Raw genomic sequence first — 20855 nt, forward strand, 5'->3', positions numbered from 1 at the left:
GCGGCCATATCATATATACAGAATCGGGCATATGTATGTCCGATAATGCCTGATTTTTTGAGAACCTAAAAACGGATGCCCCGAGTCTGGGGCTATACAGTACCACATGTGAATGACGGAGGTGGTTTCCATCGCCTTCACTTGGTCGCGTTCCAGGGGGTATGTAGCGCATATGGTGAGCCTTGGTTCGCAGTATTTAATCAGTGGTAAGTACCTGTAGGTACACTCCCAGTGAGAAACCGTTATTTACAGCCTGATCAACCAACCCAACGAGGCCCGGTCCTTTGCATAGGTAGTGCGGGCACACCCACGAACCTCGAGTGGCATCCAGAAAACGGGCTGCACCCTGTTGGCATGGCACTTATACCTAGCGTGTCGTCCAGACGGTCCAGGGGATGCGATAAGATAAGCGTCACGCCCAAGAGTTCATGACGACCCGTTCTTGTCGACGAGACTTAGCAATTCGTGGCCTCCAACACCAACTTTGAACTCAACAACTTTTTACAGTCCATTGTTCACCACCCAGCATTTTTTTCGATTCCTCTTCTCGCGGGACAGCCTGAACGAACCAGTATTGAATCGAACCTACGACATAACACGGCTATTGGATATAGCCGGCCCTACTCCAGACAGCTGTCGCAAATCACCACCACCGTCTACGTCGTGTCCCGTCGCTCTTCCACAATCCGCTCTCGCTTGCCGCCCTCACAATGGAACAACCAGGGCCCATTGCCGACATTGCCAAGCCTGGCATCAAAGCGCACCGCGATCTGGCCATTTCGCTGCGAGAAGAAGTTGCTCGGATTCTAGGGAGGAGTTCCATTGGCTTTCCCGGAGCACAACCCGTCAGCTTTGCTCGCAAGCACCTGGAGGAACTACGAAGAGAGGAGTAAGCCAAGGCTCGGCTGTTACGGTTGCGCATGTCATGACTTCTGGCTAACCATCCGTAAAGCTACTATGTCTGCGAAAAATCCGACGGCATTCGCTACCTCCTCTACCTGACCGTCGACGAAGAAGGGCAGGAAGTCCAATACCTGATCGACCGCAAAAACGACTACTGGTTCCTCCCTCGCAACAGCATGCACTTCCCCATGCCAAACGACATTCAAGCCTTTCACCGCGGTACCATCATCGACGGCGAGCTGGTGATGGACACAGTGCCCGGCGCAAACGGTCGAAAAGAACCGCGCTTCCTCGTCTTCGACCTACTCGCGCTCGACGACAAAGCCGAACTTTTGAACAAACCTCTCGACAAGCGCCTCGGCTACTTCAGCGCCTACATATACGAACCCTACAAAAAGCTGCTTCAACAGTTCCCCCAGGAAATTCCCTTCATGGCCTTCAAGGTGGAGATGAAGCGCATGGAGCTGTCGTACGGCATCGAGACCATGTTCCGCGAAGTTATACCTGCCTTGAAACACGACAGCGACGGCCTCATCTTCACGTGCCGTACCACCCCTTACCACTTCGGCACCGACCCGCACATTCTCAAATGGAAAGCGCCGCACGAGAACACGTTGGATTTCCGCATGCGCCTCAATTTCCCCCTTGTCCAAGCCACCGAAGCCGAACTTGACGAAGGGTTTCCTGAACAATATACAGATTACGACTCGGTCCCACAAGCGGAACTATACGTTTTCTGCGGCAACGACGGACCGGGCGGAAGCAAATACGAACTCTTTCCGGACCCGCTTTATATCGCGGAGGACGAGTGGGAGACGCTCAAGGCGCTGGGCGACCCGTTGCAGGATCGCGTGGTGGAGTGCTGTCTGGATGCCGAAAACCGGTGGCGGCTGTTCAGGTTTCGGGATGATAAGAATGAGGCGAACCATACGAGTACCGTCTCGAGCGTCATGGCGAGTATAAGGGATGGCGTGTCGGATCAGGAACTCCTGAGCGCGGCGACGGCGATAAAGGAGAGCTGGAAGATACGCGCGCAGAAGAGGAAGGAGCAGCAGCAGCAGCAGCAGCCGAAGCACTAGTAGTGTGCCCAGCGCTGGCGGAGCCGGGCCGTGAGGGTTGAGCGGTGTTCTTTAGGGACCATTTGGAGAGCCAGTGACTTCCTCTTCCCTTCTTGTTTCCTTCAAGTTGTCCTATTTTATCGGTGTTTAGTGGTCTGACTTGGAAACAGGTGCTGATATCTGCACCGACTATACCTGGGCGTTTGGGGAATGGTGGGCTTTTGTTTTGGGCGGTAGCTCTTAATGCATATCTCTTTTTTTACCCTTTCCAATTGTGAAATGGCATAAAGGGTGATTTTACCCGTGCTGGAACCCCGCAGAACTCTCTCTCTCTGTGTGTGAAGAATTGCGAATGAGACTTGTCGATTCAAGTGATATACATCATTTATCTTGTCTTGGTTATGGGTAAGCTTGTTTCGAGTCGTTCTGATGACTTCCCAAAACTATACAACAGAACAATATTGAACTACCTTGTTGCTTTTAACTAGGTGAAAGACGCTGGAAGAACCTATCGGTCATTGTGCCCTCGAATGACAGACATGTCCTTTACATCGAGTTTATCTACAAAGACCAAGTCACCACCTCAAGTGCGAGTCAAGTAACTTGAAGAGAATTGTATACTGTATAAGCAACAAGATATAACGACACACCAGCACAAGCATATAACGGTGTTCAATTGTATATCCAAATACTAAATCTAACTCCCATTTCCTTTCCCCTCCCTTCATCATTTACTTGCCAATTGTCAAAAACAACCGATCCCCCACATCTCCCAATCCCGGCTTCAACATACCCCCCTTCGTAAGTTCCTGATCCACACCGGCCAGCCAGATCTCGGTTCCCTCAGGCCACTCCTCGGCTACCTTCTTCACACCTTCGGCGGCACCGAGCACGGAAAGTACAATGACGCGCTTCGCGCCCCATTCGATCAACGTCTGGATGGCGGCCGCGCAGGTGCCGCCGGTGGCGATGATGGGGTCGAGGATGATGGCTAGGTCGGAGGCAGTTTCCTGGGTGGGGGAGACGAGATGATTAGGCAGGTTGTTGTAGTACTCGACGGGGGCCAAGGTGATGGGGTCGCGGAAGAGGCCGAGGTGGTGTACTGGGACGGGCTGGGGGAGGATGGTTTGGATTGCTGTTTTATTTTTTGCGGTGTCGTTAGCCAGGTTCTCTTTATGTAGAGCGAAAACATAGAGGGAGGAGGGTAAGTAGATAGGTAGCAGAGGAGGAGAAGAGCAGGAGTCGGTAGCAGGAAAGAGAAAAGGGGAGAGAACAGTAACACAAAACAGAACGAATGGAAGAAATCAAGTAGTAAACCAAGAAAAGAAAGAAAGAAAAATAGCAAGACGTACCCTCCACCATTCCCAATCCACTCCTCAAAATCGGGATCAACGAGATATTCCCCGGCGTTGCCGTAGTAGTCTCATAGGTAAACCCGAGGGGCGTTTCCGCCTGGGGACCGGGGACCGTGGTCATGGCCTTTGCAAGAGCTTCTGACCCCAAGAGCAAAGAAATCTCGTGGATCAAGGTCTTGACATCTCGCGCGCTGGTGGTCTTGGAGCGCAGCTGCGATAGCTTGGCGAGGAGGCAGGGATGCGTGGAAACGTGGACGTTGGGTGGTAGAGAAGACATGATGAGCAGTCTTGGTCTTGTGTTGGTAGTGGCGGTGATGGTGTTATTCGGTATAATCGACGAGGTACGTGTTGGTATGGTTCTGGTTTGCTATGATAGTGGTGGTGGTTGTGGTGTCTACCGATGGTGTGTTTGAACAACAAAAAGTTGAAACGAGGAATACAGAAGAGTAGTAGGATAGGAAGAACACGAAGACGTCTCGGGAATCTAACGGAGGTTACATATCATCTATCAGACAGACAACTGACTGACCGCGAGTGGGACGGGGCCGAGCTGAGAGGGCGACTCCGGCGAGTGAGATGGCAAGCTCCCATCGCCGTGTTCCGAAGCTCCCCTCGGGCAGGTTGCACTGATTCCGTCTCTAGCGTCCTTTTGTTATCCGCGAATCTGAGCAACTACACAGCTACTCTAACTCACTTGACCTTTCTTCTACTGCGTATGGATACGTAAGACGCCTGTCCCGGCACTCCAAGTGGCCCAGTGTCCATGTCTACTACCTATGTATGTCTTGAGCCAAGACAGGAACGAACAACACCAGGCATCAGTGAGGTTTGGTACTTGGACGGTGAGCATTGGCAGTCACTCAATGAGGGACCGGAGGGGGGAAGGACAGCAAGGTTCCTTACAGGGAAGGTCACTTGTGTCAATGATTGGAGACGTCTCCGCATTCAGGACGATCAAGTGGGGTGCGGGGCCTTTGCTTTGACAGGGAACCATTCTTTCTCCACGCAGTCTCCATCCCCCCAGCATTCATGACGATAAGATAACAAGGGAAGAGTGAGGTCAAAGACCCGTACAGTAACCGCTACCAAGCCGTTACTGTCACAATGGCACTGTCACTATCAGATTCGGCAGATCCGTCATCGGCTTTACGCTACACAGTACAGAGATATGTAATTACAGAAACCTTGAAACAACAATCATGCGCTGCGAATCAGAGCGAGCCCGAACCACCATCCTTTTGGTAATGGAAACATGTGCGGCCTATGGTGATGCTTGATCTGCTGTAGTATCTCTTTTTCTTCCCCCACGGACGTTCATATCGATATTGTCAGGATTAGTGATGATGACGGCCCCGAGCGATACCGAGGGATGCACTGGAGGGCAGGGAGATTCCCCTGATCAGCGCAACCTCGTCGACGACCACAATCACAATCAAGGACAAGATGATGGATACAGCCAGGGACATGTAACCGGGACAGGGTTACATCCGCTTCACCAGTCACAACGCCGTTACTCTCGCGCCTCTTCGCGCCGTGCCTCAGCCGCGCCCCTCAACTACGATGTGCCGGACGACTATGCACACCTTGAGGCATCCAATATATCGCCAGTCCAGAATCCAGACGAGGATCCCATCACTCGCCTTGACACTCTAGAGCGGGTCAGGACTCGCGATAGGGACTACCTTCGGGAACAAAGACGGAAACCACTACCACCACAAGAGCCCGAGTCATCAGCAGAAGACTACGAAAGAGAAAAGCAAGCCGGTGTCGTTGCCACAAGACAAAAAGTCTCCCGCCTCGCCACCGAAATCTACACCATCTCGTACCTCATCTTCTTCTCCCTCCTCGGCACCCTCGCCAGACTGGGCTTACAAGCCCTCACCTCTGCCTACCCACAATCACCCCTTATCTTCCCCTCGATATGGCCCAACTTTGCCGGCTGTGTGGTTATGGGCTTCCTGGCTGAGGATCGCATGCTCTTCCGGCCAGACTGGGGCCAACAACCTAACCCCAAGAAAGATGACGATGATGATGAAGAAGCCAACATCGACCCAGCAGCAGCCAAGAAAGCTCATATGGCCCTGAAAAAGACCATCCCGCTCTACGTCGGTCTCGCAACCGGCTTCTGCGGCTCTTTTACTTCCTTCTCCTCCTTCATCCGGGACATCTTTTTGGCGCTTTCCAACGACCTCGCTGCCCATGGTAGTGCTGCCCCCGTCTCCCGAAACGGAGGTTACTCCTTCATGGCCCTACTCGCCGTCATTCTAACCACCATCTCCCTCTCCCTCTCTGGCCTTTTTGTGGGTGCCCACCTCGCCATCGCCATCGCCACCCTCTTCACCCGTTTCGATTTGGGTCTGCCCTACACATTCGTTAGCCGCATCCTCGACCGTCTCATCGTCCTTTTGGGATTCGGTTGCTGGCTAGGCGCCGTGTTGCTGAGTATCTGGCCACCCGACCGCCACTCTGCTCAACCAGAAAAAGAGCGCTGGCGCGGCACGGCAACCTTTGCCCTCGTCTTTGCTCCATTGGGCTGTCTCACGCGGTTCTTCGCCTCGGCGCATCTCAACGGACGGCTGCCCAGTTTTCCGTTGGGGACTTTTGTGGTGAACATGCTAGGCACGGCGGTCTTGGGCATGGCGTGGGATTTGAACCATGTTCCGAGCTTGGGAGGAGTGGTGGGGTGTCAGGTGCTGCAGGGTGTGGCGGATGGGTTTTGCGGGTGCTTGACGACGGTGTCCACGTGGGTTTCCGAGTTGGCGGCGTTGAGGCGGAGACATGCCTATGTTTATGGGGGTGCGAGTGTGGGCGGGGGGTTGGCGTTGATGGTGGTTGTCATGGGGAGTTTGCGGTGGACGGAGGGGTTTGGTGAAGTGAAGTGTATTTCTTGAGGTGACAGGTGCAATGGTACGTAATGGATGCAAGATAAGGGATTGATGGCTGTTAAAAGCTGGGCGTTTGTCACTGGGTGCATACCTATGTTGTTTGCCCATGGCAAGAATTGTTGGATGAGGCAACAGCAATGATCTGCTAAATAATATTTCAATGTTGGGAATATATTACCACCCTCTCAGTACTGCCATTACGCTAACCATGTTCTATCAAAGATGCCAGCAATCAAAGGTACTAAAGACCCGGGGGTGGGGAAGTGCGATCTTGGATGAGCAAGGCTAACAAACAAAAAAAGATATAGAGCAAAAATGTTCGACAAGCCTCTAAACTGACCAAAGAACCCTTCGATGTACATGCTCCCTATCCAGCGAGCCCCTTGATCGAATGGCAATATCAGAATACCAAAACAAGCAAATAATCTATCGGCAAAACAAATTCGTACCTCCTTCTCTTTCTCTCATCTCATCACTCCTCGAACAACTCTTTGTCTCCCCCTTCTCAAGCCCTTCTCAAGAGCGCTTCCTCTTCTTGGTCACATTCGAGCCTTCTCCTCCTTTACCTCCTCTCTTACCTGTCCTCTGCCTCTTCCTCGCCGGAGAAGGGTCTTCCTCTTCCTGAGCTTGAGGCAGAGGTCGAGGTTGGGATTGAGATTGAGGTCGAGACTCAACCGGATTCGAAAGGAGATCCTCAATGCCAATGCGAGCCCTCTTCCTGGTCGGAGTCGCATTGGCATTGCTGCCAATCTTACTACTCTCCCCAGCCGTCTGGTTGGCCTTCCTAGCCTCCCTCGCACTCGCACTCGCCCTCCGAAGCACTCTACTCCCATACTCAACGCTATCCTCGTCCGCGTCCGCGACCCCTTCCCGCCCACCATCGACTTCCGTCCCATCCCTATCCATTCCCTGTCCGGCCCTCGACGTTTGAGCATATCCGGGCAGATGGACCGGAGTTGTCGTTTCGACAACCCCATCGGCTATGCCATTGCTCGTGTCTGTGGGCTGGGCTGGGGTGGGTTCGGGGCGGTCAGGAATAGGCCTTGGGGCGGTTGATGCTATCAAGGCGGCGAGGACGGTGGGAGACGGAGGCTCAAGCAAGCTAGCTCCTTTGGCTTTGGCCTTGCCTTTGCCTTTGTTCATGGGGGGAGGCGCGGTGCTGGGGATGGCAGAGGCAGAGGAAGAGGAAGAGGCTGCGGCGGAGGAAGAGGCTTGACCAAAAAAAGCCCGCAGGTCGCGCGTGGACGTTGGCCTGGGCCTGGGTGCAGATGCGGGTGCGGGTGCGGGCGCGGGTTTGACGACCTCCTTCCCCTTGCCCTTTTCTTTGCGGCTGGGTCTGGGTAGAGAATCCTCCCCGGTCCCGGCCCCGGTCGTCTGTTGCCGCTGGTTTTCCTTGTTCCTCTCGGCGGCGCCAACGACCCGATTACCGCCGCGTGCATCCTGTGGAGGAGTGGAGGCGTGGACTCCGGTCTGGAATGTCCGCTGGAGTCGAGACATTGTGAGAGGGCCAGGAAGTTCGACTCGCTCCCCCACATTGCCCTCTACCTCCTCCTCACCTCCGTGTCCACGTCCGCGGCTACGTCCGCGGCTACTACCTCCCCCCTGCTCTCCCAGAATAGGCGAAGATGGTCCTCCTTGCTTCTCGTTCCCCTGCTCATGCGATGAAGAGAGTAACCTCCATAACCCAAGATCCCCAGGCCCCGACCCACCATCGCCACAGTCACCGTCATCGCCACCACTATGATCATCACAAATCTCTTCCTCCTCGTCCTTCTCCTTCTCCTCTTCCATAGTCCTATCCTCATCAACAACCTGATCAGTCAGAGGACGGTTAGAGTTAGGATTGACCGTGATGCTATCCAGTATCTCCTCCTCGTTCTCTCTGATCTCACCGGAGGCAAGAGGGTGGCGGAGGCGGGTAGAACGGGAGCTTGGGGAGAGGATGCCCTCGTGTTCCAGAATCGTTGCGGTGAATCGGTCGAAGATGTCAGGGTCGGCGGCGGTAGCTGGGGGTATGGGATCAACAACCTGGTTTTGGGTTTGGGCATCGGCTTGGGCTTGGACTTGTGATGACCCGGCTTGAGGCCTAGCCTTTTGCTTGGGGTAAGGTTGAGGTTGAGGTTGAGGTTGAGGTTGAGGTTGTGGTTGTGGTTGTGGTCGGGGTTGGGGAGGGATTTCAGGGTCTTTTTGCCCTTGTTGAGGTTGTTGAGATTGTTGCCCTTGTTGTGTGGAAGCTGGCGAGGCAGCTACCGGAGACTTCCCATTTTTTGAGCGAGTTGATCGCCTGGGCTGGGGTTGCCCACGTTGTTCCGGAAGGGGTTCTGTCCGTTGTCTATTAGGCGGGCTGCTTCTCGGGGCAAACCTGCCGTTGGTGTATGTTGTCGCCGGCCGGTCGGCATTCGCAGCAGGGGTATCGGACCTAGCCCTTGTCGCCATGGCCCCCCTGGCGTTCGCGGCGGTTCGGTTTCGAGTGGAACGGGAGGTGCTGCCGTTGATGTTGAGGTTGTTGTTGGAGCTGTTGCGCTCAGGGGAAAGGGGTGGGCCGCTCGCTGTGACGGCAAGATCATGGTTTTGATCCAGCTCATTGTCGAGCTGGTCATCAATATGGGCATGTGTGTCCTCGTCGTTGTGCCGGGACACATCATGGTTAGAGGATTGCCCTTGGGGCTGCCCTTGGAGGACTTGGTCTGACTGGTTGTCAGAATTACTGTTGATTTTGGCCTGGGGGGTGGTGGTAGCAATTCGTGCTTTCTTCGTTGCTGTGGAAGAAGCAGGGGCAGTCGCTTTCCTTTTGCGCGACACAGGGGGGGCGTAGTAGGGAAGTTGCTTCAACTCATCATCAGCTGATGTTTGGGCAACAGCTGCACGTTCGGCACGGGTTCGCGGCCTTTTGCTGGGCTGAGCAGGAGCAGCATTTGTGTCCTTCCGTTTCCGCTTGTTCCTAGATGCCTTTGCTGTAGCCGACTTAGAAGAACTGCCAGGCCTGACTACAGAGCCTTGCTCAGCTGGAGCCTCTGCTGTCTTCTTTTCAGGTCGGGTACGCTCTTCTTCACGCTGCCTCAACGCCGCTTGCCGGTTGGCCGCCTCAGGGCCGAGTGCGTCAACATCTACATGGACAGCGTTGTGTCCGGGATCGAGGAATAGGGGGAGGTCTTCAACCTTATCTCCTGAAGCAGCTCGCTGATTTTTGCGGCTGATGGAAACATGGAGAGTCCTCTCAGAAGATGCAGCATCGCTTGGTGAGGTCAAGGATGCCTCGACCACAAGTCTTCCAGCCAAGTGAGAGCCAAGGTGCCACAGGTCGTAGCAATCCCCGATTGGGATGAGAACATTGGTGTTAGGGTTTAAATCGCTGTTGTCTGTCGCGTTTCTGGCTGAACCAGCACTTGCTCCAGCTTCGCCGACGTTGCCATTCTTGTTTTTGTCTGTCGCAACCTCCTGAGTATAGTTGGGGTTGCAGACAAGCTTCATCTCCGTGCCCGTATATCTGTTATACACGCTCGCCGTATGCTTTTTATCATGTCCGACCAAGAGATATGCGACATCCTCCCATTCAGCGTCGTGTACAGGCCCAACCTTCTGCTGAAGAGCAATCACTGCGCCCTGCTCGAAAAACTGGGCTACCGTCAGCTTCTTCACATGGGCCAATGCTGCGCCGTGACAGTTGCACGATGAAAGCCAAGTGACATCGATCTCGGTCGTATACTTGATTCGTTCTTCCGGGATATCGCAGTCGGCAAAGACTGCTTCCCTTGCTTTGTTGCTCTGGAGAGTTCCTCCGGCTACCACCACGCCGATTTTCTTGTCTCCGCTATAACCCTTCAACTTCCTGAGCTGCTCTTTGGCCATTGCGAATGGTCTCTCAAGCGCCGTGTCGAAGCAGTGCTCAATTTCCTCGTGTGGTAGACTGACAGTGGTGAGGGTAGCATGTTCATCGAAGCAAACAAGGGGGAGAAGACTACCCGCCGTAATTTGATCCAGAAAGCCAATTTTCTTGGTGTTGAAATCACCAAGTAGTTTAAACTTCTTCCTTTCATCGGTATCTGCCACTTCAGTCTCCGCAAGCTTTTCGCTAATCAACTGGCCAACTTGGTGAGACCACATCTCGCTTCCACCGGCACAGCCGCCAGAGTCCAGCTCCAGAAAGGTCATACTAGAGTTGCCAGAGCCTCCAGTGCTCTTGGTTCTCTTCAGTTCCATGGTGGCAAAAGACATGGAGTGGCCTCCAAAGTCGAGGAAGAGGACAACATCCCAGTCTTCGAGCTCCCTTTCCTCGTGAAGAATGATATATCGCGCTAACGCATCAGCCTCACCACAGAAGTGGACGTCCTTCTTAATCTTCTGGCCCTCTTCGTTACGATAGGTGAAAGTTTCCGTGATAATAGACTCGTAAACATTTTCGAAACGTGCGTCCCACTGGCTGGGAACGGTCAGGATGATTTCGTCGAAAAACATATGTTTTCTCTTGGTGTAATCGTCCACGCGCTCTTTCAGACGTCCAAACAGTATGGCTAAGATGGTTCGGCAGTCTTCACGGAGCTGTGTATCCTCTTTAAGGGCCATCAGGTCTGCTGAGAGAGGATAATCGGCCATGACGGACTCATCAACGTTGGCGAGGATGTACATCAGGTACTTGGCGGATACATGGCCAGGCTCGGAGGCGGCGTCGGCCCCGATCCTGGCAAAGGGATCGCTGGGGTCGAGGGGGCAGCAAGAGACAGGAAAGTCACCCCTACACGTGACAGCTGCGCCTGCGTCTTTATTGGCTTGTACATCTCTGTTTTGAACAGGATGGAAAGTGTAAGGCGCTTCGCACTCGACAAAAGCGGCACGGAGCGCGGTGCTGCCAAGGTCAATGGCGAGAATACTACGAGGGTGATGAGTTAGCGAGATGTCAGGTAGGTCAGGACATCCCATGATGAAAGAGAGGGGTTAAAGGGAAAGAAGCGCGTGGCTGCCGGTGTTTGAAGAAGTGGATGATTGTGGTTTGGATGCTAGAAATCAATACCACGTTGACAAGGGACGGTTGTCTGCTACGGATGTGAAAGGAAACACGTGTTGAGCATGGCTTACCATTTCTTGAGGGCGGTCCTGTCCATGGTGGCGGATTTATTGGACGCAGTCTGATCCATGGTGTCGTTGAGAGAACGGTGATGTGCTGTGTTGGTGCGTTACGTGAGAGTTGTAGTAGCAGATAGTTGCTTTGAGCTTCTCTTCGTGAAGAGAACTAGATGCCGAAGACGATAGAAGTGCAAAATGGGTTGATCCAAGTCTGGTAAGATAGAAAGCGATTGTTGCGAGTGAGTTGCTGGTGATGGTTGGGGAAAGCTTTTAAAAGGCCGAGGGGGAAATCTGTGAGAGGTACGAACTTATTGACGATTTTCCAGAATAAGAAAACACCAAAAAGGGGGCGGGGTATTTGGTTTCAGTGAAGGTGTTGGTATTGTGCGGACCAAGGGACAGTTGATTGAATAAGGTTTACAATAGGTTAAGCTTGGCAGCAAGGAGGGTCTGCGCAAAGAGGTAGAGTGGAAGGTACCTCGCGTGGGGCGGTAAGTAGAGGTTAAAATACTGGGCCGGTGGTATGATGTTGAAAATGAAGTGAGCGATGACTTGGGAGGTTTGTTTACATGTAGACCGAAAACACTGTCGCCTGGCCCCCGGCCTGGGTCTTGCTGGCCAGGACACCATGGATGCCAGCCGAATCTCGGTCTTGACTAGTGACAGTTAAAATCTAGATACGATCTGGAGTGATGAATCAGGACTACCTGGACGTGATCCCCAACACGGGGAATTTTCCAATACATAAAACGTTATTGTGGTATAGGATTTCGGCCATGGCATCACACTGTGACATCTTCCTCCGGATCCGCAGCAGCTTTCGGTAGAGCTGCCGGTATCAGTATCACGCACAAAGCCAACTTCTCTGCCGCAGAGGCACATCTAATGTTAATATGCCCTTAGTACTTCAGGAAATTGGTGCAAGAAGTGGCAGCAGTGGAGGATTTTTCGTGGACGGTTTCCCCCAAAGCAATTACGTACCCACCCTCTTTTTCTTTATATCACCAACAAAAACAACCCTCAACGAACTTAAGGTTGGTCTCTCCTCTTCTCTTTGACATGCCAATTCTGTCTATGTCAGGTATCTTTGAAAGTTTCGCGTAAAATATTTTCAAAATTCCGAGTGTTTCTCCGATGTTAAAACGTAATCAGATGCCAAGCTTTGGCCCCAAGACTGGTAGTGACCATTGTAGGGTTTGACTTGGGGGAAACTGGGCATGGAGAATTCAGATATGCCAGTAAAGATGTGTTTTGAAGAATTTCATGTAGCAGTTGATAATGGGTTACGTGTGGAATTTCGAGTGTGTTCCAAGAACTCGTCACTCGTCTTGGGAACACTATCCCAACCAGCAAGAACAACACTGGAACTTGTACACACCCACTCCTGACCAACCATTATGCGCATTTAGCTTGAAATTGAGTCTTGTCTGCGATTTCAAAGCCTCACCAGCCCAAAGACACTCGGTAATAGTGTCGATATGCTTCGGCCAATTACCTTGTAGCTATCTCTGAAGGATTCTTGGTTGTATCATACTCAATCGCGAGATACGTTTCTGGGCCACTCTTCCAAAATCTTCTGTTGAGCATTGCTCAAGAGACGCAATATCCAGCCGGTTGTTGCCAGTCCTTCTGCTTCCCTCCAACAGCCCATATAAAGCAGTCCATCAAAAGTTCAGATGGATGTTGTCAGCCATAACTTCCACTTCTCCTTCCACAAGCAGATTCACAAGGGATGGGACCTCCACAGAAATTCATGCAGAAACTATTCACCGTACCACGGTTAAAAAAGCACAACTACAACGCGAGAAAGAACTCAACATACCAAGACAAGCGGGAGTTAAGCATAGATGGTCATGAGAGCAGAGACGTTGGATTTTGACCAAATGACAGATTAACAGCCCCAAGGGCCTAAGAAAAGGGATATGACAACAGCAACTCCTCTGTCCTCAAGAGGAGGTGGGTCAGAAGGAGAAGGGATAGACAACCAAATAGCGCAAAAATAAACAGAAAGGGGTACCTTTGTCCAACATGGACGGTTAATGTCCAGGTTTAGCAAAGTGAAGTCGAAACGTCTCCTGAGCAGAAGGAAAAGCAGACAACAAATCGGCCCCAAAGCAACCTTCAAGACAGTCGCCTTGAGCGTGGTGACTTGCAAAGGGTAAACAAACAAGGTTGGTTTCCATGGTAAACTATCACCCTATATCAACCAAACCAGTTAGCAGACACCCTTTTGTGCCATTTCGAGCTTATGAAGGCAGTAACCTGGCAATGATATCATCCATTACCCCGTCAACCCCAAGATCACATCAAAAGAACCTCAGACACCACCTACACAGCAGACAGTAGACATCGAGTTCACCCAGCCACATACTCTTCCTCATCAACCACCGTCGCCTCCTTCCATGAGTCCTCCACCCATTCCCCGTTCACAATCCTTGGCACTGGATTCCCCACCTCTCTCAAGCCAATCTTATACCTTATCTCCGCCGCCATTTCTCTCTCCTCCTTCTTTGAACTCTCCTCGGAAGAAGCAGTAACAATAACCACATGCGTCGCCGTCTCCAGCTCGTCAACTACCTTCCCGTTCCCAAATCGTATATAGTTCTTCAGTCTTAAGGCTTTGCTTTCTGCTGCCCCGTCTCCGTTACCAACACTAGGTAAAGCAAAGAAAACCCGACACCTCCGGAACATGAACGACCGTAGCTCATCCAACGAAGTCCCTTGCTCTTCCAAGTGATCTAGGAAATGATCCAGGTCAAATCCGTCGCCTCTTCCTCTTCCTCTGCCAGAGTCCGAATCCCAGTCAGAATCGAATGCATAATCATCGGACTCCATACCCTCCATGATCGCCTTCAGCTCGTTTATTTCTGCCAAGTCCCCGGCGTAGCTATCGCCAAATTTATCCACTGCTTGGTCCGCTTCTTCTGACGTCTCTTCGCTGCCGGAGTGGAAGAGGTGGGTGGGTTCAAAGGGGAGGAGATAGCCCTTCTTGTTTTCTTTTTGTTTCGTGAACGGCATTGGCTGCACAAGACAGTCAAAAATCCATTTAGGCCGGATGATATCCATCTCCGGGTTGGCCTTCCTCAGACTAGCCACTTTGATCACGTTCTTATCTGCTATGGGGATGATGATCTTCCCCTGACCGGAGTGGTCCATAACCTGCTGATGAATACGACCACCGTGGTCTTTGATGAGTTTCTCCAAAGCCGGTTTAGCCATTTTGTTTGGTTTTAAAGAATCCGAAAGGACGCAAAAGTCCAAGCCTTCGAACAACCGTCTGCTCGCTTCTCTTGTCTCTTTCGGGGCGATGACGGGTGTAGCAGCAGAAGAAGACGAAGGATCAGACATCCCCGCAATAACTAGGTCCTTCCTCGCGCGCTTGGTCGCCGGTTTCCGCTTGCGGTTCTCCATCTCCATCTTTTTCCGCTCCTTTTCCTGGTCCTTGATTTTGGATCTCAACACTTCGAACTCGTCCATGTCCAGCGCCGAGTCCCACGCGCGATCCAGCCGCAGTTTGCGGAAGCGCGGAAACCGCAGCGTCCAGCCCATGGCGAACTGGTCCGATTGTGTGATGCTGGCGGCCTTGACCGAGATGACAACCGAGTCGCTGGGTCGGATCCACACGTCCGGCTTCTCGTACTGTAACTTTTCCCCGCCGCCGAGCTCGATGTATTCCGTTGGTGGACTGGAAGGGTCCCAGTCCTGCCATTTGCCTTCGGTGTGGTGCCGGATTTCGGCGTAGTCCTCCGCTTTGAAACCGCCGCCTACTTTGACGAAGGAGAGGCATTTCTCGGCGCTGGCATTGCCGCTTTTGATGAAGTTCTGGGATACGCGCACACCGCAGAGGAAGGAAGAGAGCGTGCCGCCGCGCCGGCCGGAGCCAAAGTACCCGCCCACCACGACACAGTCGAGCGATTCGCCAAAGTCGGACATGTACTCCGGTTTAACCTTGATCCAGTCGTTGTTACGGCTGTTGAGTGAATAGCGAGAGCGTGGGTTCTTGAGGACAAGACCCTCCGATGCTTCGGCCACGACTCGTCGCAAGAGTGGCTCAATGGCGTCTGGGGAGGTGGCTCGCTCGAAGGGAAGAATTTCCAAGCGGCGGTGGACACCGACGACGGCACGCTCGAGAGCTCTCCGCCGGTCGTTGAGGGTGTATTCGGTAAGGGGCTTGTCGTTTAGCAGCAGAATATCGAAGACACGGTAGAGCGGGCGAGGACCAGCCTTAGATGGGTTCTTCTGTTGTTCCAACGCGGCCGTCTTGAGCGTTCCAAAGGGCACCATCTTGTCAATGTCGATATCCCAGGTAATCATCTCTCCGTCGAGAATCAAATTCCGCACACCGTCGTCAAAGGCCTTGTGAAGATGCCGCGTCAGAGCGGACTGCTCATCTCCCAAGCTCTCACCATAGAGATAAGTATAATCCTTCGCCTTTCTCGACCAAAAGGCAAACCGAAATCCTCCGGGCACAGTATCATCCTCTATCATATGCATCTGCATCCTCTCGCCATCCAACTTTTCCTCTATCCAGAACTCCGGGTTCTCCTCCGTCACCCCCAGATTCTTCACCAACTTCTCCCACGTCGTTGTCATCTGAAACTGCGCCAGCTGCGGCTGAAAGCACTGCATCAGCTTAATCCCCGTCTCCTGCTGTTCCAGCCGAAACTCTGGATCAAACAGCTCCCAACATACCCTCCGCAAGCTCGACGAAACGCTAAACAGCGCCTCGGCATCCGGATGCCACAGGTTCAGAAACGTCCTTTCCGTGGCGCCCACCCTCATATCCTTCAATATGATCCTCACCAACCACATCATCTCCTCCGCATTCATCTGCCGATAAAACTCCTCAAAAATCGGCAACTGCTCGGCCTCCCCGCTTGCCGCCGCCAAGCGATCCAACAGGACATTAACATCCGCAATCGTCAAGTCCCCCGGCTGAGCACGCATCGCACGTTTGCTGACCACTTCAAAACAGCGCCCCGCAAAGTCACCTACAGACCGGCTCACCCCACTCTGGCCCCCCGGCAGCTTCCAGTGCATGAGGTTATACCCGTCCTCCGAGTTCCGATCAATCTTCATGACTTTGACCAGCAGCTTGCCGATGGTGTTCTCCTTCAACCCATACACGCCGCGGTCGCGGTCCTTGTCGGGGAGGATGAGGCGCATGGCCGGGTAAAAATCGTTGCCAACTTCGGACCGCCAGCGCGACATGAAGCGCTCGATGATGTGCCGGCGCTGTTCATGGTAGGAGACCTTGGAGAAGTGGCCGCCTCGTCCTGGTTTGGGGCCGCGCACCGTACCCCCAGAGGTTGAGGGTTTGCAGTCAATGAGAGGGTTGAAGAGGGTCCGAAAGAGGTCAGAGAATGGGAAGGTTTTGGAGTGGTTTCGTGGTCTGTTAGGGAAGCTGTATTCTTGGATGAGTGGCCTGGACATATCTTGGGATTTGCTTGGGGATATGAACTCACTGCTCATCAAGTTCTTCTAGGCTTAGAGTACCTGCCCCGTACTGATGTTGGTCCTCTTCCAATGCCTCCTCATCTGGTGATCGGGATCGCCTGTTGGTATTCATTGTGAAGGCGTCACTATGTAATGACCTCGCACACTCGCTACCTATATGGCTGTATCTTCAAGGCGATTCAAGACATGTCCGGGTGTATCGAATCATCCAACATGAATTGATGAGCGTTGAAACAATTCAAATGCCAAAAAAGTGCGGCAGAAAAGAAAAGTCCCGGAATTCAATGAACCAGAACAGTCTTGAAGGGCACAGCTGAATTCAGTATGTCGGTTCTTTTTCTCATCCAGTTCATTGTTCAGGACGCGGTTGTTGCCTGGAGCAGAGTTCACTATTTATGAATGACGTGCTGCGGATTACAGGGGCGGCCAGGCTACAGCATCGCCCTTCTCTAACACTTGGCACTATGATAAACCCGTACATAACCCTAACCCAACTGTTGACTTTCTTGCACTAACACTTACACGAGCACAACGACCGACCATCACAACGGACACCAGGACGTTTTTTCATGACAAGTGAGATTAATCGACTATCTTCCTTTTCCTGAAGCTTCGTAGGGAGTGAGGGGTTAATAAACCGGTAACAAGGTATTACAAAAAATTAGGTGCTCAGTAAAGCCAATCGAACCGTGCTACGCAGTCTCTGGGTATCCCTTCGTTCTCCTTCCGCCTTGGGTACTTTTTGACTTGCTTCCTCCGACAATCAAATTGCAATGGGTATAAACCATGTACCTTTCAGAATTCCTCCTATCAATATTCAGCAGCATTCAATCATTAATTTGCAAAGCCAGCTTTCCAGGTTCATTGCAAGGAAACGTCATCTCGTCATGTCTTCAAATACCAACAGGAACGCGGCCGTTAGGGGCGCTGCCGACATTCTTCGTTCCAAAACCGCTTACAGCAGGGTCGCCAGGAAGGTAGTTGGCACCGGGAAGGTTCCGGCCATCGTTGCCAACGTTCAAGCTACCGTTGCCGACGTTCATGCCAGGACCACCGTGGAGCGCGTGGCCGTTGCCAGTGCCGTGGGCTGCACCGTTAGTGCCGGTGCCAGTGGTAGAGTGCGGCTTGCGGACAACACGTGGGGCGGGGGGAATGTCGTGGCTCTTTCCAGCAGAACCAATCGAGAACACGGGGCTCTCCCACTTGTCGCCTTTGCGAGCGAGCTCCTTGTACTCCGTGGCCTTGGAGCTGATTCCGCCAGGAAGGCTGATGTGGGGGAAGATGCTGTCCTCCTTAGTAACAGCATAGTTGATCTTCTTGTCAGCAACAGCGCCCTCGGCCTTCTGCTTGCCCTGGAGGACCTTCTTCTGTGCCGCTGTGACATAGCGTTTGTAGATATTGGGAGTCTTCTCGGGATCTTCGCGAGCCTCGTCAAGAGCCCTATCAGCCTCCTGCTTGATCTCGTACAGGATGCTGTCAAGTCTGGTAGCCTGATCACGAATGGCCTTCTCGAGAGCCTTCTGAAGACCGGGACGGAGAACCTTGAGCATGATGGGCTTGAAGAGGTTGAAAAGCAACTTGTGGTTGGACTTGATCAACTTGATGCGGAAGTGCTTGACATCAACATCCACCTTGTCAATCTTGAAAAAGTTCTGCCTGTCCTTAGCATCGGCCGAAGACATCTTCATGCGGAAGGTGAAGCCGTCACCCTCCAGCAAAATGTTGGCAATACCAGTGTCGCTGAGCGATGGGAAGCCCTGCTTCCGCTTGATGTAGTAGCTCACATCGCGCAGATCCATTTGGATACCGGCAACTTTGACGTCAACGGACATATTCTTCTTGTTGGCGATCTTCTTGCGACCAAAGCGCAGGTAGTTTTCACTAGCAACTTCGAGGACATTGGGCATGAAGTTGTCGCTCTCAAGGACAAGGTTCTCAATCACAGCGTCGATCTGGTGATCGGAGTACTCGATACGGGGAACCGGAATGTAAGCGACATTCTCGAACATGGCGGGGATGACCACGTCGGTCAGATCCTTGACGAGATGGGGCTTGAAGGTAGGCTTGCCGTTCTCATCGTTGCCAAGATCAGTGAACAACTTGTTCAGGGACGCCGCAAAGCTCTTGTTTTGGGGATCGTGGTCGAACTGATCGGCCAAGAACTTGAGTTCATCGATAACGCGATCGGTGTGGGCACGATACTTGTTGCGGAGAAGGTAGTTGCCTTGGTCGTAAAGGCGGTTCCACTCCTCGTTGGAAGCATCATCGAGGATGTAACCCTCCTCCTGGAGGCAGCGGCGAATGAAGCTGTTCATGGCCTTGAACCAGTTCTTCAACTCAGGATCTTTGTCGGCATCCTCATAGATGGTCTTGATGGAAGCCCACAGATCATCAGTGGAAGTGCCGTTGGCGAAGCGCTCAATAAGGGTCTTGAGATCACCCTCGGCCTGGGCCAAAGCGTTACGCGTATCCTTCACAGTACTAGTGCCTCCCTGAGCAAGTCTGTTGGCGTGGCTACCGTACTCCTCGGCGATGTTGAGCAAAGTGGTGATCGCACGGTGGTAATCGGGGTGCTGCTGGATTTCAACGATCATTTTCTTCATAATATGTTAGCAATTTGTCAGTTGGAATCGACACTTCTCGTCACAAACATACCTTCAAGCGCCAGATTGTCTGTTCGCGACGCTCTTGAGGAACCTTCTTCTTGAAGTATTCCCTTGTACGGGCCTTGTACTCCTCCTTCTTCTTCTTGGCCTTCTCCTTGGTCTCATCATCAAGGTTCTGGTCAAGCTTGCGCTGAGCCGTGTTGGCAGCAGAAGAGAGACCCTTCTCAGCGTCGATACCGGAAGAGGCGCCAGTGCGGCCATCATGAGCAGCGGTGTTGGCCAAATCTCTGGGGTTGGCCGATCCATCAGGGTGAGCAGCAGAGGTGGCCTCGCCCAAGACATGCTTGGCGTCCTCCTTGGGGTTTCCCTTGTAAATGTTGCTAAACTTGCTCTTCACCTGATCACGGGAAAAATCAGGCTTCTCGTGCCAAGTATTATCAGGAGCGGGCGCATCAAGCTGCTGAAGGTCCTCCTGGGAAGGCCTCACGCGAGCGGCGGCATTGGTAGCGGCATCGCCAGCGATATCACGGAGCAAGACGGTGGCATCCTTGACTGGTTTTTGTTAGCATTTTTATCGAGTAAATCTCTACAACCAAGCTGGAAAATTCAACTTACGCAGTTTGCGGAACTGGCCGTTGGTGATAATGAGAGTGCCCAAAGTGCGCAATCCCTCGAGAGCCTGGTTGCCATGCTGCTGGGCCTGTTCCTTATCCACAGGGGCACTAGGGAGGCTGACAGCCTTGGGGTTGAACTGCTGTGTCTGCCAAATGAAATCCTGGAGGAGGTTTCCCTCATTCTTGGAGAGCAGGAGATTCTTGGCCTCTTTCACAACCTCCCTGAAATCGGCAACGAGCTGCTGTCCCTCTGGAGAGAGCTTCTTGGATGGGTGCGCAAGCGCCTTGGACTGGAGAAAGCTGTTCAACGCAACATCGATTTGGTCGTTCTACAAGGAAACAGTCAGCATGGCCTATACCTCAACTGCGACTGCGTTGAAGGTGGGTGTTTACCGAAGGAACTTTCCCGTACTGGAAAGCGCTGGCGATTCCGTAGAACTGAAGTTTGCGGTTGACATCGGCTTCCTTCTGCTTGGAATCAACTGGTCGGTTGACGTTTGCTTTTCCGTTGACGGTCGCCATCTTGACTGATCAAAGAACTGGAACCAAAGGGCACGCAAAGGTATTAGGGTGTCTGTGGGTACGTTTGCTGGGTATCACAGGAAAACTGAAAAAAGAAAAAAAACTGAAAAAATGGAAAACCGTGAGGTGAGACGGGTAGGATGCTGGCTGTTCGAATATCGTTCCTCAACTTGGAAAAGCAAACGACGATTAGACGCGGACGAGTGCGGGGGGATATCGGGTATTGGGTATCGGGTATCGTGATGTTTCAGTTTTGGTACTGGTATTAATGGACAAAAGGTCCAAGTCGAGGTTGATGTAGGGAAAGGGTTGAAATGTGAGACGGGGCAGGTGGTGGGTATAAGTCGGTTTATAGCAGGAAGGGACCAAAAGCTGTGCGTTTCCGGGAGGGCAG

General features: G+C 52.6%; 5 protein-coding genes across 5 annotated transcripts; 2 read left to right on the forward strand and 3 right to left on the reverse strand.

Moving 5' to 3' along the window:
• Positions 1-279: 279 nt before the first annotated feature.
• On the forward strand, positions 280-2428 carry B0T23DRAFT_376950 (mRNA capping enzyme, catalytic domain-containing protein). The gene is made up of 2 exons (XM_062836999.1): positions 280-889; positions 953-2428. The coding sequence occupies exons 1-2, from the start codon at positions 711-713 to the stop codon at positions 1980-1982; spliced, it is 1209 nt and encodes a 402-aa protein (XP_062694009.1). The 5' UTR covers positions 280-710; the 3' UTR covers positions 1983-2428.
• On the reverse strand, positions 2406-3836 carry B0T23DRAFT_112310 (uracil phosphoribosyltransferase-domain-containing protein). The gene is made up of 2 exons (XM_062831881.1): positions 3314-3836; positions 2406-3096 (listed from the first exon to the last, which is right to left on the reverse strand). The coding sequence occupies exons 1-2, from the start codon at positions 3591-3593 to the stop codon at positions 2693-2695; spliced, it is 684 nt and encodes a 227-aa protein (XP_062694010.1). The 5' UTR covers positions 3594-3836; the 3' UTR covers positions 2406-2692.
• A 641-nt stretch (positions 3837-4477) lies between these two features.
• Positions 4478-6524, forward strand: B0T23DRAFT_112347 (CrcB-like protein-domain-containing protein). The gene is made up of 3 exons (XM_062831882.1): positions 4478-6363; positions 6424-6439; positions 6504-6524. Exon 1 carries the CDS (start codon positions 4657-4659, stop codon positions 6205-6207), a length of 1551 nt encoding a protein of 516 aa, XP_062694011.1. The 5' UTR covers positions 4478-4656; the 3' UTR covers positions 6208-6363; positions 6424-6439; positions 6504-6524.
• A 193-nt stretch (positions 6525-6717) lies between these two features.
• B0T23DRAFT_452587 (uncharacterized protein) lies at positions 6718-11333 on the reverse strand (the record flags this gene model as incomplete). Its single annotated transcript, XM_062841149.1, has 2 exons — positions 6718-11068; positions 11275-11333. 2 exons carry the CDS (start codon positions 11331-11333, stop codon positions 6718-6720), a joined length of 4410 nt encoding a protein of 1469 aa, XP_062694012.1.
• Positions 11334-13617: 2284 nt separating this feature from the next.
• B0T23DRAFT_314526 (uncharacterized protein) lies at positions 13618-20461 on the reverse strand (the record flags this gene model as incomplete). The annotated part of the gene is made up of 5 exons (XM_062834800.1): positions 13618-16743; positions 17625-19316; positions 19375-19877; positions 19941-20268; positions 20333-20461. The coding sequence occupies 5 exons, from the start codon at positions 20459-20461 to the stop codon at positions 13618-13620; spliced, it is 5778 nt and encodes a 1925-aa protein (XP_062694013.1).
• Positions 20462-20855: the final 394 nt, after the last annotated feature.

Source organism: Neurospora hispaniola (genome assembly GCF_033458365.1).
Source record: "Neurospora hispaniola strain FGSC 10403 chromosome Unknown B0T23scaffold_3, whole genome shotgun sequence".
Classification (NCBI taxonomy): domain Eukaryota; kingdom Fungi; phylum Ascomycota; class Sordariomycetes; order Sordariales; family Sordariaceae; genus Neurospora; species Neurospora hispaniola.